Source organism: Amphiprion ocellaris, chromosome 19 (genome assembly GCF_022539595.1).
Source record: "Amphiprion ocellaris isolate individual 3 ecotype Okinawa chromosome 19, ASM2253959v1, whole genome shotgun sequence".
Taxonomy (NCBI): Eukaryota; Metazoa; Chordata; class Actinopteri; family Pomacentridae; genus Amphiprion; species Amphiprion ocellaris.
Window position 1 is genome coordinate 11,948,422 of NC_072784.1, and position 18,486 is coordinate 11,966,907.

General features: G+C 33.5%; 1 protein-coding gene across 1 annotated transcript in view; it reads right to left on the reverse strand.

Annotated features, from left to right (window-relative positions):
• Window positions 1-6,975: 6,975 nt before the first annotated feature.
• LOC111584513 (SH3 and cysteine-rich domain-containing protein 2-like) overlaps window positions 6,976-18,486 on the reverse strand; it is a 40,365-nt gene continuing 28,854 nt past the window's right edge. Inside the window, exons 6-11 of the mRNA XM_023293671.3 lie at window positions 17,286-17,355; window positions 17,065-17,153; window positions 15,269-15,357; window positions 12,509-12,560; window positions 10,847-10,984; window positions 6,976-9,553 (exon numbers count right to left, since the gene is read on the reverse strand). Of these exons, the coding sequence (XP_023149439.1) occupies window positions 9,455-9,553; window positions 10,847-10,984; window positions 12,509-12,560; window positions 15,269-15,357; window positions 17,065-17,153; window positions 17,286-17,355 (537 nt within the window). The 3' untranslated portion in view covers window positions 6,976-9,454. The remainder of the gene's footprint in view (window positions 9,554-10,846; window positions 10,985-12,508; window positions 12,561-15,268; window positions 15,358-17,064; window positions 17,154-17,285; window positions 17,356-18,486) is intronic.

An 18,486-nucleotide genomic window follows, 5' to 3' on the forward strand; every position in this document is an offset into this window, starting at 1 on the left:
GCAGCTGATGCTCTCCGCCGTCACCTGAACCCGGCTGCTGGTCCTGACATTTGGCTCGGAGGCACCTCGAAAGGTCAGCGGCCGTAATAAAAGCAGCGGGGGACGCTGTGAATAATGACTCTGGACATTTATTCTACGGGAGCACGAGTCCCTGCAGGGTGGCAACAAAAATAACCAAATTTACACCACAGGCCCTAATTATTCACCTCCTGCTGTAGAACGTCAACATTACGGCCACAATGAGCCTCAGCAGCAGCCAGGTGGAATAAAGTGTTCTTTACAGGCAATTTACCTTCAAGAAGCTTCCTCAGGTTTCTGTGCATGTACTGTAAAAAAAAAAAGAACATTTTAACTGTAAATTATACTGTTACTGTTATTTTACAGATTATTGCTGTTTTGTTAAATCACAGACACTATCTAGTAAAATCAAAGCAAATAGTATGAATTTACATTTTATTTACTTTGTTTACAAAACAAAAAAATTAATGAAAAATGGGGCAAAACAGTAAATAATGTCCAAAAATCCTAATTATGACAAATATTAAATTGTTACAGTGTTTGACTTTAAAATGTCAATATTTTCACTGCATTTACATCAGAAAAAAATCTTTATTTTATAATTATTTCTCATTATTTGAAAGGAAGTTTTGCATTTTAAGGATTGAAAATGATAAAATGAAAAAGTATTTTTAACTATTATTTCCTAGATGTTCACAGTTTAGTTAATTATAGATGATATTTAGTAAGATTACAGGAAAAAAGTATTAATTCACTAAAAATCAGTATTTTCACAAATAGTAATTTATTCTTCTACATCTGACAATAAAATAATTTTTTAACTGTATTAAAATCAACAAAAAAAATTTATGAAAATAATTTTTGCTATTTTTTGAAAACCAAATTATGCATAATGAGGAGAAAAAATGTAACATTTTTCTCCTCACTCCTCAAGTATAATCCTTTTTTTTGATTACATTTAATTTTAACGGCTTTTGATTGTAATAATAAAAAATATTTACTGTTATTTTACAGACAAAATCGTTTTTATTATATTTAAATGAGAAAAATTTTTTTTACCCATATTTGCGATTATATGAAAGACATATTACATACAATAAGGATTGAAAAATTGGAAATAATTTTTTTCAAATGTTATTTTTCAAGTTTTCCACTGTTTTGTTAAATTATAGATAATAACTAGCAAAAATAGAAAACTAGTATTAATCATATGTTGCGTAAACAGGCCAAAACTGTTAATAATGTAAACATTAAAAATCTGTACTTTGACAAATAGTATTTGTATTTTTTCTGCATCTATTTTTTTTTTTTTTTTTTGCTGTATTTAAATGAGAAAAAAATATCTATTTTTCAAAATTTATTTTAATGATATTTGGTGTTATTTGGGGAAAAAAGAATATCAAGGACTGAAAAAATGGCAGAACGGTTATTGAGCAGATTCCATGTTGGTTGAATTACAGAAAATATGCAATAAAATCATAGAAAGACACATTAATTCGCATATTAACCATAAACTATGTATTTTTAAAATTAGTTATTTGCTCTTTTACACCATTTCATGACAAATCACATTATTTTACTCTTTTTAAATCTGCTAAATACATCATTATATTACAGATCTTTCATTTCCACAATATTTTACAGTTTTTAAATAACATTCCACTTTTTTTTCCACCCATGCCATCAGATTTTCACCGTTCTTTATGGGATTTTTCTTTCCAGTGTATAATTCAATGAGGTGTCAGCAGATAGAGGCTCCTCACAATAAATGAAGTCCCGTCAAAACAGGAGCTGCAAAGAACAGAGGAATAGAAGATAGTCGCTGCTTTGTAACTGAAATCCAGACTGATGCAAGAAAGAAAAAGAGACGTGAAGTGACAGAAAGTGATTGGAGAGGGGAGCTGACAGTGAAAGACGGTGTGAAGGACTGTGTCGGCGTCTGGACAGTGAGAGCAGATCATAGCAGGAAAGAAAGAAGAAAGAAACGAGAGGATTAGAGGACGGAGAGGAAGATGGCAAAGTTTCATCAGCTGGAGAGGACTGGCTGTGCTCTGAGTCACAGCAGATGGGAAACACTGTCGAGTGCTAATAGAGCAGCTGACGGCGGAAAACTCAAGAGTCCTTCTGTCCCAACACCAGCTATTGTTGTGGTCAGGAGGCCAGAAGTACAAACTGATGAACAAGGAGGGAAAATTAACAAAACCAGGCTTTATTTGTGTTCGCTAAACCTAAATCCCAATTAGAGATTCTCTTTGGCTTAAACTCTCAATACATTCCCACAAAATGAGCCAATTGGTGGATCTTTTGACCCCTTTTCTGCACAACAGCAATAACGTTTGTATTTTTATACATGTAAATGTCATCTTTTGCCACATTTGACCATAAAATTACACTTTTATTACTACATTTAAATCCACAAAAATATAATTATTTTACAGATATTTGCTGTTATTTGAAAAATAAATTCTGAATATTAAGGACTGAAATATGATATACGAGTTGTATAAATAAAGGTTAAATTAAAGTCCAAAATACAATTTTTATAACTGGTATTTTACAGATTTTTGTCTTTTTCTTTTGCTAAATTACAGAAAATAGTGAATGAATTACTGAAGAAATGCATTAATTTACATGGTAAGCACACAAAAAACAGGCATAGATAACAAAAATCAAAGGTGCACATTGGAGCTCTAAAACATTAAAATGTATTCAAACATGATATTGAAAAAGTGCATTTAGGTGTGACACTGTCTGATAATGAGGGAAATATGCAATAAATGCATCAGATGGAGAAAATCCTGTTTGGTCTTTATAAAAGAGACATTTTTTACTTTCTTCCTTGAATGCATTTATCACAGTTTAAGCCTCAGAACACTGGGAGATTATGGTGGGATTTCAGCGTCGGCCTTCAAAGCAAAAAGTTAAGCCAGAAATGGAAATGTTTCCAATGTTTATTCAGTGTAATGTCAAACTGTTAGCAAGAGCAGCTCCAAGTCAAAATGTGGACTTTAAAGCATCAAAAACGATCATATCTTCTGGGTTTAAAAGCAGTTTTGGAAGAAGTTTGTGACTGAACTCCGAGGCTGAGAATAATGACTTTACATGGGAGTATTTAGCCTCTGAATCAGGAGCTTACGAAATGCAAAAAAATGCTCCAAATGTGACTTAAAATGCAAAAGACTGAGTCCAAAGTGTTGCTGAACTCACTCTCAAATGAAGAAGAAAGAAATCTTTCTATTAGTCCATTAAAGGATGTAATTAGATGCAACAACATTAAAGAGCAGCTGGGAGAAAATATTGACTTAAGTTAATGGGAAGATGTGCAGAAAAAAGAGAAACAAAGCAAGAGACTAAAGTGAAATAACAGCAAGAACTGGCATTTTTTCTCATTTGTTGCTTTTCAACATTGAATCTGGGTTTATTTAATTTGGCTTGTTAAATAAAAAAATCCCCCCAAAAAACTTTTTTGTGTCCAAGTGAATACAGATTTCTACAAGGTAAAGTCAATTCATTAAAAATATACAATGTAAAGTAAATATCTGCATAAATGATGCAACTAATTCAACAACCGTGCTGCTAATTTGTGCTTGAAGTCACACAATTAAAGATGATCTGAGGTCAGTGAATGTGTCTCAGTGATTGTAGTATAAAGACTCCTGTATCTGGAAGGTCCAGTCACTGGTGGATCAGACTCCTGGATAGAACTACACCATGAAGACTAAAGAACACTCCAAGAAACTCTGTGGAAAGTTGAAGGAGTTCCAAGCTTCAGCAGCTGAGATGGGAGAGACTGTTCATACAACAACTGGTGTCACAAATATTAGTCACAGGAACATTCAGGTGTTTGGTAAAAACACCAATAATGACCTCGATGCAGGAGCTCCATTTCTGTGAGGCTTTACAATACTGTGTTTGTATCTAATAAAATTCAGTGCCTGGCCTTTAGCTATGGATTCCAAACAGAATATATGAGATCTGTGTTCACTTTTTAATTACACTGTTAAAAATTAAATGAACTGTATTTTTAAAAACAGTTCACTGTAATTGTACTTGCTTTGTGAAATTACAGATGATAACTAGCATAATTACAGAAAACTTACATAAATTTGCATGTTACCTGCAAAAAAAATCTGTATTTTTTCACATTTTTTAAAAATTCACAGCATTTCACCATTTTTAACAGATTTCCTGGGCACCTTTGCAGCCACATTTTGACTGTATATTTACACATTACGTTCTTTTTAACATCTTTTTTTAACAGTGTATGTTAAGGACATTGACAGGATTCTATTTACTGGTAATCACAGTGACCCCAACATGAATCCAGACGCTCTCTCTCAGGAGCTTGACCCAACAGTTGCTCGGCTAACACCAAAATTGCCTTGCTATTTCTGTCCTTAATTAATCTAAATCAATAAAACCAATCTGCATTCGTTCCCTCGACTCCTCTGCTGGTGTGCTTGTTCTGTGAATGTCCTCACGTTGCCTCGGATCTCGTCGTAAAGCAAACAGGCCTGAATTACTCCCTGCAGCAGTCATTCTGTGCTATTTATATGTTCGGAGCGTCATGTTGTCGTACCTCTTGCGGCTGCAGGGTGGTGCATTATGCATGGACGCCACTGAAACTTGCATTAAAGTGGCCTCTTTTAGGAGCCAAACGGGCTGCGAATGATCATAGATACAGAAATGGAGCTGCTTGTTTTATCCTTTTGGCAACCAGTAAAGCTGCAATTTACATCCATGTCTGTCCAGACTCATATATCTCTGAAGCATATAAGCTCATTTAGAGACAGAAAAGGAGCCAAATGTATAAAGCTGAACACCCAATGTGTCAAATGGTGCAAAGAAATTCAAAATACTGGAGGTTCCACACACATTTTGAACTCATATTCCACCAGCTTTTACTTTGCTTTTGATCCAGAGCAGCTTTTCTCCTGTTTTCTAGCTTGGATTGTCTCCTCTGTAGCTGTTGTTCTGCCTGTCTTTATGGAAAAGGCCACAAATCAACACAGCAATTAATTCATCTCCATATTTAGCTCCAAATTGCTGGCAGCTGGACAGGAAAAGGATGATATTAACTCCCACATCTTACCTGGGCATGGTTCATGTCACACACATTTACGCAACACTGAAGGCTGTACTAGAAAGCAGCAAGGATTATTTTGGTACGTTGTGTTGACAGATTAATGTTGCATCAGTTTCATATTCTGTGTAGTTCATTACTACTTAAAGAATGCTTGAAATAACATGGAAATTCTATTTGGAACGACCTGAAATGGTTGAAAAACTTGTGTTTACGCTATTAATCATTATGTCATTAAAATATCTCCAAACTCGGTGCGGTTGATGGTTGAACATAATAATTCAGAGTTGTCATAATTAACAAAAATTAAATGCTAGGATCATTGGTGTCCCAGCAGAACATTATTATTTAATGTTAGTCGTAAATTTAGTCAGAATTAGCCAATAAATTCTTGAGTTGTGTCTTTGACCCAAGACTTACTTCGTCTGCACTGTAAAAAATAGATCTAAATTGTTTTCAACTGTAATTGTTTTAAAACTATTTGCTATTGTTTTACAAATTTTAACAAAAAAATCCCAGTTTTGTTGACTTACTAAAGACAAAATATTTAAAAATGCACATGTAATGGTAAAAAAAGGCAAAAATTGTAAAAAAAAAAAACAAACCAAACAAAAAAAAAACATCCACACTGTCTTAAATGTTTTCTTGTTTTGTTAAATTACTGATAAAATCTAGCAAAATCACAGAAAAAAATAATATTAATTAACACGGTAGCCATAAAAAAAGAGGCAAGAAACAAATAATGATAAAAATTGATTTATCTTTCCTGTACTTAGATCAGCAAAAATTTAAAGTAAGTAAATAAAAAAATCAAAAATCTGTATTTTACAAATGCTTTGCATGATTGTAAGAAAATGTATGTATATTGAAGACTGAAAATGGTTTAAAAAATAAAACATGTAACTGTTATTTTATATATTTCCGTTTTGTTAAGTTACAGATTTTTATTTTTATATATATATATATATATATATATATATATATATATATATATATATATATATATATATATATATATATATATATATATATATATATACATATATACATATAAAATAAACCACAGGAAAAAAAATATACATTTTTTTAACACGGTAATTATAAAAACAAAAACACCAAGAAATTGTAAATAACGTCCACATCAAAAATCTATATTTTTTACAGATGTTTTGTTTTTTGTTTTTTTTTTACATTTTACTGCATTTAACCATGAAATTTTGCTATATTTTCCATATTAAATTTACAAAAATATGATTATTTTAGTTATTTGCAGTTATTTTTAAAAATAATTATAATTTAATATTAAATTTAAATTAATATTTCAGATATTTGCAATTTCTTGAGAGAAAAACATGAAAGTTAAAAACTGAAAAATTCAACATAATTTTAATACTTTCATCATTTTAATTTAATAATTAATCTAAATTTTCCAGTCTTTTTAAAATTTCAAATACCTGAAAAATGACAGGAAAAAAAAGTTCTGTTTTTGACATATATTTGCTGTAATTTTCACCATTTCTTCCATTTTGTGAACCCTACAGCATTCCACCGTTTTGTAACATATATTCTGGCACCCTTAAGGCCAGATATTCTCATCATCTAATCATTTCATCCTTGAGTTCATGTTTGTGCCACCAGGTGAGACATCAGGAGAGAACATGACGCCTAAAGCTGCATGTCTTCATCCACACAGACTCCTGCATCCATCAAATGAGCTCACAGAGTTTTGTAAAGATGTTTTTATTGAGGTATGTGGCCAAACAAAGACTCTGGAAACATCCAAAGCACAGACTTTACATTTTAAAACCTCTACTGTGTGAACATGTGATGCTACATAAAAACCAGGCACGACGCAAGATGACAAGCTGAGTAAATCCAGTTCTGCTCGTTTATTCTTGTTTTTATTATCGTCATTAGGAAGGAGCTACCTCAAGAAAACTACAACTTACTCAAGATGACAGAAAATAAGTGCTGTTCTTGTTGTAATAAGAAGGGAAGCTTATCAGTCTAACTTAATTAATTATATAATTTATCACTCTAACGATGCTTTCTGCAGAAATGCATGCATCCCCCTTTACTTTTAAATAAAAATAATGCTTCAAATTTATTAGAATTAATGAAGGAGTGAGTCAGGAGATACACAAGGATAAAAAAGTCTTCAGTTCCTGTCAGAGCCGGCCAGCCACATGGATAACAAGAGGACAAGGAAGGCCAAACGGAGTAAAAGACGGCATGTGATCGATGCCGACTCGTACCTGCATGAACCGCAATGCTCTCGCTGCTCATCTTCCTCTTCCTCCTCGTCTCCCTCCTGAAGCTGTCGGCGGAACTTAAAATCCTGGTCATGGTCCGAATCCTCCCCCACGGTGTTGTTGTTTTCCAGGCTGCACTTTGTTTCCCGCTGTTTCAGCTTCACTTCAGCGGATGTCTGCAGAAATCAGTCACTTTACAAAGAAAACAGGAGAACAGCTTCTTTTACTTGTAACAAGCTGACAGTTTTTCCTCGCAAGAGCCTCCTAAAAATCAACCAAATCTAAAAAGCTTTCCCTCAGAATCAGCTGGTTTCTTACCCACAACATTAGCAGATTTAATGAAACCGTGGAAATTTTTACCTTTGTGCTATGAATATTTTCAGACTTACAGACCCTTAAAGTACATAAAGGTAGTCAGAAATGTGATGTTTTTTAATTATTTTTTTCACCATTTTAGAGTCTAGAAGTACATTTGATTTCCAGGGCTGAGAAACACATTTGAGTTCTGTTAAAAACTGCAACCAGATCAGTTGTAAATCCACTCCAGGTGTCACAATCTGAAAACTAAATCTGTTGTTTGTGCCAATTTTGAGCATTAATATCACTGAAGATTTTGCTCACTAAAAGAAAATCCCATTAAAACAAAAATGGTCAAAATCTAGAAGAAAAGGAGACAGAAAAATGTTTTTAAAAAATGTAAAAATAATGGCAAATATCTGTAAAATTATATTTTTCGCTGATTTAAGTACAATAAATTTGTATAATTTTGCAGTCAGACACTACTGTCGGACCTTTTTCTTTCTTCCTTCTTTCATTTTGTGTAGTTTTTTGTTGCTTTGTGCTCGTCATCTTGTCGTGGTCATTTTGTTTGTTGTTTTTGTCATTTTGTGTCTCATTTTTCTTGTTTTCTGTTTAATTTTTGGTGTTATGTGTCTAATTCTGTCTCAGTTTTCTTGTTTTGTGTTTTGGTTTTATTGCTTTGTGTCTAGATAGTTTTCCGTGTCTTTTTCTGACATGAAACCATAATATATCCCATAATATTGATGCTCAAAGTTGTTTGTAAAAAAAAAATAATATAGTGTTTAGGCAGAGACACCTGGATGGATATAAAATTGATTTAGCTGCAGTTTTTACCAGAATTTAAATGTGTTTTTCAGCCCTGAAAGTTTCAAGTGTCTATCTGCTGTACTGATGAAGTAATGAGGGGAAAAGTCCATTTAAATGTGCAAAATTTCAGCCTTTAACTCTGAAAATATTAATACTATGAAGGTAAAACTTTGCATGTCTTCATTAAATCTACTAAAATTACTGCACGTAAAAAAATCCTCTGATTCCGAGGAGTCCGACTGGAGGCACTGATTGATTTTTCATGAACAAATCTCCCAGTTTTCCTTCCGGTGAGACAACAACACGACAAAATACAAAACCCTAAACAATCACCGCTGCATTTTAAACACACAACTCACACTGAAATTTAATCGACTACGATGTTTCTTTAAAACAGAGAAAAAAATTCAAGCAATCCCTGGGAGTTCAAAAGTTTGATTGGTCGAGTCTGTGTGTGAAGCAAAGTTTCCTCCAGAATTAGAAGCTTATTTTACACAGGAAAAAGACGGCAAGGACCAGAAAAATCCCGTCTTTCACGAACGTCTTTCATGTGATTTCAGCTTTTCCTCGGCTGGCAGTGCTTGTTCTTGGCAAAGAGCCTCTTGTTGCACAGCGAATCCACATGGAGCTGATATCAGTCCTCCGGGCAGAGGCCCTGAAAGTGAGCCGATACGGGTAGAAAACAAGAAAAAAGAAGGACGCTGACAGGATTCAACCTCCTCCCATGCTGGCAGACGTCTTTTTGAAGAGGAAAAACTCAATCCAGTGACGCGTTTTGACGCATCTTCACCTTTTGTTTCCCTATCTAAACATCGATTTACCGAGTCTGAAAAGATAAAACTGACCAGCTCTCTCTAAAAAGCAGGACTGTACACTCTATTAAACAACCGACTGGTTCGTATGATCATCTGGAGCAGCGGTGGCTGTCAGGAAGTTGACGTTTTGGTGGTGGTTTTCCGAAGATTCCTGCATCCTCTGGGATGAAATCAAACACTCAGATCTCCTCTATGGAGTCGGCAGGGACCAGGCCTCTCTTCTTCCCGCTGCTCAGCTTCAGAAACACTTCACCATCCTCCCGTTTCCCCACACAAATCTGAAAAAAGACAGAATAATGAGCCGCTCTGGGTTCTGTAGGAGCAGTTTTACCTGTCAGAGACGATTTTTAAACTTAGAAAAACATAATAATCTGGCTCATCTTGGAGGAGAGAGTTTCAGTTTTGCATAAAATGACTAATATGTTCGTCTCTGCCAGCAGTTAATGTCGACGGTTTAATGCCAGTAATTTATGCAAAGCCTCATTAGTCACATCAGCTGCAGTTTATTTTTCCAAAAAACAAATAGAAAATTAATTTCTCTGCATTTATTCTGAATGTTTTTTAAGATAAAAGGCTTTCAGAACCGTGCGAGACAAAAACTGGACATAAACTACTTCCTTAAAGTGTATAAACTGTATAAAACATAGATGTAGAAACCGTCATGTCACCTGTTTTGAAGCCTTGGGTTTGAAATTTAAAAATCACACAAAAGAAGTATCAATTTACATTTTAACCTGTATTTTTATAAATGGTTATTTGTTCTTTCATAATGTTTGACTGCAAAATTATCTTTTTAAAAAAAAAAAAATGTATGTAAATCAACAAAAATATAATTATTTTACAGATCTTTGCAATTATTTGAAAGAAAATATACAGCAGGAATATATATGTAAAACTGATGTTGTATTTTTGCAACAGTGGGCTTTACAGGGTTAATTACAGATAATATCTATTAAAATCACATTACAAAGTATTATTTTACAGGTCAACTGTAAGAAAACAGGCCAAAATTGTAAATAGTGCTCTCAGAAGTACAGTCTTCATCTAAAATATCGCTATTAGCAGATATTTGGTGTTACATTTTCCTGTTTTTACAGTTTTTGAATGTAACAGTATTTTTCTATCACCAATCCTGACAGATTTGTTCCCCGTTTTTTTTAAAACAATCCTTTAACTTTTACACAATAGTCTTCTTAGGGTTTTAGATATTTAAAAAGAAAAAAAACAACATGAAATATAAAAAGATTAAAATAGGTCATAAAATTTTTTCCTTTTTTTTACTTTACTACAATGTAAAAATGTAGCTAAATTCGAACAACATTTTGCTGTTCTGCCCACAATATGGTTAAAAACTCTGAAATCTTAAGTTTTTGGGGGGCTAAAAACCAGAATCACTGTAAAATCGGACGATATAAAATAAACAAATTAAACAAAACAATGTTCGGAGCGGCGACTTGATTCTGGAATATTATTGAGAGCATTTATCCTTTATCATCTACGTTTGATTTTTTTTAGGGCTTTAATCAACATCCAGAAAGGATTTTTAAATCTGCGTGTTAATACTAATGTACCTGTGATTCCCTGACAGCCATGTGACCTCTGCCTCGGCTACCAGAAACCCCCTGGATCACCCTCCACACTCTTTCTCCTGGTCGGACTCTCTGAACAAAGTTAGCTGGAAAGAAGCCGACTCTGTCTCCACTTTTACCCTGAAGAGAAACAAGAGATCAGATCAGTCAGAGCCACAAACATCTATTTCATTATTTCATATTCAAAGACCGTTTTATTGTCACTGATGGGTTTAGTTTGTCCACTCATATTTATCCAGATATTCTTCATCGTCAACAGAGGCCGAACGTTTTGTTTCGTTTTCACTCCCGACATGAATATCAATGAGAGAAACGACATTTTTCATTACATTTCTGTCAAATGCTGCAGGAAAATCAGTGTGGCTGCAGAGACGTATGGAGAGAAACGCTTAAAATGACACAAAAAAATAACAGAATTATTAAAGTATCACATTATAGTAACGTTTTACAAAGAATGTTCTGTCATCTGAGGTTTCATTTTGATGGATGCATTGAAACGTCCTTCCTGCCATTTTTGTAAACATATCACTGTACAAGAACATTTTACACCATCTGAGAACCATTTTTAGAATGCTGGCTTAGGAACATTCTTTGATATCATTGTTAGAACTTGTGGGTAATATTAGCCAAAGTTGAGAGAACATTTTATTTTTTGTTCCTAAGACATTCTGAGAAAGTTCTGCAAAGTTCTGGAGATGTTTTCAACAGGAAGTTGTTTTTAAGTTCCCAGAAAGTTGTTGTCAGAGAAAGGATTGAGTTCTCTAAAGATGTTCTCAACATGTTCCTAACTTTCTTCCTACCTTCTATCACTGTAAGAATGTTTATGGAATAACGTTCTATATCGTGTTCCCTCAACAACGTCTCCAAAACATCCTCAGAATGTTGCAGTAAAATGTTCTACCTTTAATATATCACATTACAGGAACGTTTATTGAAATCGGCTTCAATAACGTCTAGAACATTCTTTAAATGTTGGTCTTACAACATTCTTGTTTTCTTATCATGGAACAGAATCTCTGGTTCTGAAAACGTTCTCAAAACATCCTCTGAATTTTTTTTACCTCATAGGAACATTATTCCAAATATTAATATTAATCAGTACTGAAGACTCCAGTTACACAAATTAATGGACTAATCTTACGTTTCTGACTGCAAATTAGAAATTATTTGCACGTATTCAAACCAAAACATGAGTTGTTTATTTACAGTTTCATGTTTTGTGAGTAGTAGAACCACATTATGCAGCAACATTTGACTGCTCATCCGCCTCAGGTGTTGATGTGTTTACCGAAATGATTCACAGCTTATACATTAGTAATGAACAGATGATTCACGTTATCCATAATTTAAAGGTCTGCAGGAGTGGATGGAGGTGTTTAAATGCTGCTTCTTCGCTTTAGTGAGTTTCAGTAAATCCCGCTAGAAGATTCACTTTAATTCTCCTTTTCTGCACATTTCCTTCCACTGGGAGCCTCTGAAGCTCATCACAGACTCAATAAAAACCCGCTCATCATTATGTTCAAGCTCTGTTGCTAATTTTCTGGGGAAATTATGTTCTATTCCTGTCTGTGTTTGTGGGAAACTGGAGCAGGTGATTTGCAGACGCGCAGAACAACAGGCTGATTTTATTTTTTATTTACCCACCTTCCACCATTCTTCATTAGAGTCGTCAGTGACCTGAACCCGGTCGCCGGGGCTGCAGGAGACAAGAGGAGATCGAGGTTAGCATGAAGACAAGTAGCACAAAAAGGTCACATTATGTGGAGGAAAGCTGCCTCGGTTCTAAAGTCGTGAAGGTCAAAATGTCAACGAGTCTTTGTGTTCCTCTGCAGAGGTCTCAGGAACCGAAGACGGAGTTGTGAGCTCTGCAGGAAAAACCACTCTGTAGCCTGCATGCTAATGATGCTAACGCCGTTTGAAGAGACTGTTCTGCTTCAAAGTGTCCTACATACTCAGAACGCTGTTCCAGTTCTGTACGTTCCGTCTCCTGGGTGTCTGCCACCACGGCTGCCCTATATGATCGCCGTCTGCTCGCTGCGAGTTCTATTGTTCCTGAAACGTTCCTGAGAAAGTTCTGCAAAAGCTTAACGGACAACGTTCTCAAAAGTTTTCTTTTAGTTCACAGAATGTTCTTCAGGATGGAATGACAGATAGGTGAGGACATCGGTAGACCGTTAAGCTGCAACGTTCTCCAAACTGGAGTGTTCTTCTCATTGTGGAACCTTGAGGGAACATTTTAGAGATTCTATAATGAGTTCCTTCAACAATGTCGTCATCAGAATGTTGCAGCAAGAATGTTCCACCTTTGTTGATATTTCACAGTGCAGGAACATCTAATACAGAACGTTCCATCACCTGAGGTGTCCATAACATCTAGAAAACATTTTTTAATGTTGGTTTGAGAACATTCTTCCTTTGTTATCATTGGGGAAAAAATGTTCCATAAGGTTCCCTCAACAGCGTCCCAAAAACAACCTCAGAATATTCCACCTTTTGTCCATATATCAGATTACAGGAACGTCTAATAAAGAACGTAATCCGAGGTTTTGATAACATCGTGAAAATGTTCATTAGTTTTTTGGAGTGTTGCATTGAGAACATCCTTACGTTGTTACCATTGTGGAAACATCTCACAGAATAACGTTCTACTTTATAATGTTCCCTTGACAAAAAGGCAAAATGTCCCTCTTTTAATATCACATTACAAGAACATTATAAAAGCTTCTGTATAAATAACGTTCTGTCATCTGAGGCCTTGGTAACATCTGGAAAACATTTTTTGAAAGCTGATTTGAGAACATTCTTCCTTTGTTATCAATGTGGAAATGTTGTACAGAAGAATATTCTATAATGTCCCCTAAAGAACATCCTCAGAACTCAACTGCCAGAATGTTCCACCTTTGTTGATATTTCACAGTACAGGAACATCTTATGAAGAACGTTCCATCACCTGAGGCCTCCATAACATCTAGAAAACATTTTTGTTGGTTTAAGAACATTCTTCCTCTGTTGTCATTGTGGAAATATTTTGTAGAAAAATATTCTAAAATGTTCCCTCAAGAACATCTTAAAGACATCCTCAGAACCCTGAAAAAAAGATTTTTTTTACAGTGTAGGCTAAACATATATGATTTCTTAAAGGGCATTTCAAGGTGAGTTTTTGAGTTTTTTTGACAACTAAATTCCACTAAAGCAATGAATTTTGTAATGTTTTCAAAGTTAAATTTTTTCAGTGATTTTACAAATAATTATGTATAATTCAACAAAATATAAAATGTGTAAATAGTTAAAAAAAAAACATGATTTACCATTTTTCTTTAAAAAAATCATTAAAGTATTACATCTGTAAATTGAAATGTAACATTTTGCTTTCATTTTAAATATGATAAAAATGATGTACTTTTATTGGTCAAATGTTTTAAAAATAATTTTTGATTTGGACATTATTTACAGTTTTTAGTTGTTTACATTCAACATGTAAATTTGCACCTTTTTAAATCTGTGATTTTACTAGATATCATCTGTAATTTAACAAAACGGAAAAATCTGAAAAATACCAGTTCTTTTCAGAAAAAAATTACAGCAAAAAACTGTAAAAACGTATATATATATTTTTTTACATCGTAGGCTAAACAAGTATAATTTTAAAAAAAGGGCATTTCAAGGTGAGTTTTTGATTTTTTTTTTTTTTTTACAACTAAATTCCACTAAAGCAATGAATTAGGGAATAGCTCTATCAAAAGGTAAATAGATTTTTTTTCTGGTTATTATGTGCAATTTAATAAAACAGGGAAAAGCTGTAAAGGAACACAAATTAATTATAAAATAAAAGCTAAAAACTTTTTTTTTTACAGTTTATCATCAGATTCTGAATAATAAATGACTCTGGGAGTAAAATAACTTAATCTGGACATCATTATTGATTACTAATAATGGATATTGGCCTTGGAAAAGCCATATAGGTGGATTTTTAGTTCCTACTAGTCCAACCCTGTCAGAAGCAGAGTCTACTGTCTCCCAGCACAGATGGCTGCTAACATTCCCATGGATGTACGTCAGTGAAATCTGTCCTCTAACCATCTATAGGCTCCAAAAATACCTCCACACATCCAACCTGCCCTCGTTTTATTCCTCCGTCCTGCTTCTCCTTCCTTGTCCTTCATCTTTAAGAGCTTTTTGCACTTTCTCTATCCGTTCCTGCCGTAATAATCTGTAATATTTCCTCTCATGTCTTTATCCTCCCGCCCTGCTGGGAGAAACGGCTCAGCTCTACGTGGGGACAGTGACGGGTTTAAAATTAGCCGACCTCTACAGATGGTGGGGACGGTTTCATCCTGCAGGAACAACAACAAAAAAAAATGAAAAAAAAGGGGGATGCAGACAAAACAAAAGGTTTTTACTCACTGCAGTTCCAGGTCGTTCTGCTCCTGAGGCAGGAACCTGTAGAGCGCCACATAGGTGTGGATGGAGTGGACTTCAATCCTCTTTGGGACCTGAACGTGAGGAAGATGAAGCAGTGAGGCAGAAATACAAGCAGCAGCAGCAGCAGCAGAACAACAGGTGATGGCATAAACAAGCTATGAAAAGCCACTCAGGTCACTTATTTCCACCAACACGAGACAAGAACTTGAATTTAGAGAAGCTTTGACAGTTGTAGACATTATTCTGATGGGCTGCGTTGACACAATAATGCTGGTAATTGCCTCAACTTAATATTGTGAGTAATTTAAACTCAAAGTAACTTCATTAAATTAGCTTGATGGCTACCTATGGTTAAAATTGTTGGATGACCAGTAAAGAAAATGAAAATCTGACTTCCAAGGTACCAAAAATACCCTGCTGAAAAGTGGAATACTATAATGTGCAAAATAACAACACATATCTGTAAAATTATGTTTTTAGATAATTTAAATACAGTAAAACAGTGTAAAATATTTACTTTAGCTTAAAAATTTTTTTTTAATTTTATATATATATATATATATATATATATATATATATATATATATATATATATATATATATATATTTCAATAAATTTAAAATATCTGTAGAATAGTGATTTTTTTGATGATGTAAATATAAGATAAACAGAGTAATTTCATAGACAAAAATAAAAAACAACCATTTTCAAAAATACTGATATTTAAATTGGACAGTTTTATCCTTTTTAAAAACAGTTTAGTGTAAATTAAGATTGTTTTCTCTGACTTTATGTGATGAAATCTGTAATGGAGAAAAAAATTGTAAAATAATAGTAAAATGTTCATAAAAATACAGATAAAAATTCCTATTGGTGTGAATATTAAATAACTCTGACCAGATTGAGAAGAAAAAATAATCAATGCTTTTTTAAAAAAAATGACAGCAATTATCTGTAAAATAATGATATTTTATGCTGATTGAACACAGTATAAACAGAGTAATTTTATGGGCAAAGATTGTACAATAATAAACAACCATTTTCAAAAATATTGATATTTAATGTGAACAGTTCAGCTTGTTTTTTGTTTGTATTTTTTGTAGTTGAATGTATTTTATTCTACTGGGAAAAATTGTAAAATAACAGTAAATTGTTCATAACAATACAGTCAAAAATTCCTTTTTCATTCACACCTTTTGGGATGAATAATAAATAATTTTGAACAGAGCAAGAAACTAGAAAATAGAAAAAGAAAGGAAAAAATGTGTAAAATAATGATATTCTATGCTGAATGAACGCAGTAGAAACAGAGTAATTTTATGGGCAAAGATTGTTTGCCCATAAAATTTTTCAAAAATACTGGTATTTAAGGTGGACAGTTTAGCTTTTTTTCCAAGAACTATTTTGGTGTGAATATTAAATAATTCTGACCAGATCAAGAAATAAAAAACAGCAAAAAACATAATTGTTACTGCAAAAATTCATATTGTTTTAAGTGGACATTGTGTACAAAATTGACAGATAATTTAAAAAAAGAAAAATTTATCTCAGTGCTTGACACATTAACCTACAATCACAGATAGAATTTAAAATTTATGATAAAAAAAAATTTCAAGCAAATCAGAGTCAATGGAGCTAAAGGAACCTGAACATTTGAAATAGAATAAACTTAAAAATAATTTTGATTGAAGAAGAAAAGCTAATTCCCTGAACTCAATTTGATTTAAAAGATAAAAGATGGATGCAAACTGCTGCAAACGTGATTTCTTCCATCTACCTTCACACTGTTCTCGTCTGCAGGAGGAAGACTTTGCTCTGCGGCCTCCTCTTCCTCCTTTTCCATCTCCGTCTCGGCTGCAGGAAGCTCTGGAAACAGAGAGGAAATTTATTCAGAAGGCGAGCCTCCACACATGTGCTCTCTTCTTATTTATTTATTTTTTTACAAGCAGACACGGCAAATCTCCGTGTTGCAGGTCGACACGCCGTTGTGGTTTTTACCTCCCGGTTCGTGACTTATCTCCTCGTCCATGCTGCTCTGCCTCGGCGGCCTCTCCTCACCCGCCTCCCCCTTTAAAGCAGAGAAACAGCGGCCTGTCAGACGGGATGCATTTGACAGATGAGGAGCTTTCAGTCCTGCTTTCACTTTCCTTCTGCTCGGTCAGATCCGTGTGAGGGATTGAAGACTGGATGTTTCCCGATTTTAACATTCGTTTTGCTGTTATTTCATTTGTTTTCGATTCTAATTTAGAATCCAGATGTTGGTGGAACTCAGATGTTTGATCCTGTTTGTCAGGAGATTCATCCCTTCCAGTGTGTTTTACCCCTCTAATAAAAACATGACAGACACAACAAAGTTTTTTTTTTTTTTTAGCAATGAATCCTGTTTTCCTGAATTATGTGCAGATTTTTTGTGGAAAATGTAATTAAATTCATTAATATACCATTAACTTTTGAACCATGTCTGAATTTTATGTTGCTTTACATAAAAAAAAAAAAAAAATTTCCACCATAAACTGATGCACAGGAGGCACAAACTGGTACATAAGAAATGCCCAGAAAGCAGTAAATGAAGTGTCTAATGTGTCTGTCTCTCCAGTATTTAAATTAAACCCTTGCTGGCAGGTCATGCATGCAAATAATAAATAAACAAATAACAATAAAAACAATTGCAAATGTCTGAAAAATGATTGCAAGAATAAAAACAGTAAAAATTGTGCATTTTTATTTCAAAAAACAAATATTTTACATGGATATTTTTTATTGTTTTTTTAGTCAGTAATAAATTAATAATTTGTCTCTCATTTTATGTAGTATTATCTGTAATTTAACACAACAATAAAAATCCATAAACTATTTTACATTTTCAGCCTTTAATAAACATGTTTTCTTTCAAATAATGGTGAATATATGTAAAATAATTATATTTCATTAATTATATTGATGATCTGCAAACAGTAAACATTGTCTAATTTTATTCCTAACAGTTTAACAATTATTTAGAGGTTTTTTTTATCCTTAATTCTTTTTTCTTTTCTGTCTTATTATTTCGTTCTTTCTCATGGCAGGCAAACACCTGTAAAATAATTTATTTTTTCAAATATTGTAAGATAAATTGAAGGCATTTTAATAAATAAATTTTTCAAAATATATTTTTGATTTAATTTTTTTGGGGGGAGCGATCTAAATACAGTGAAAATAC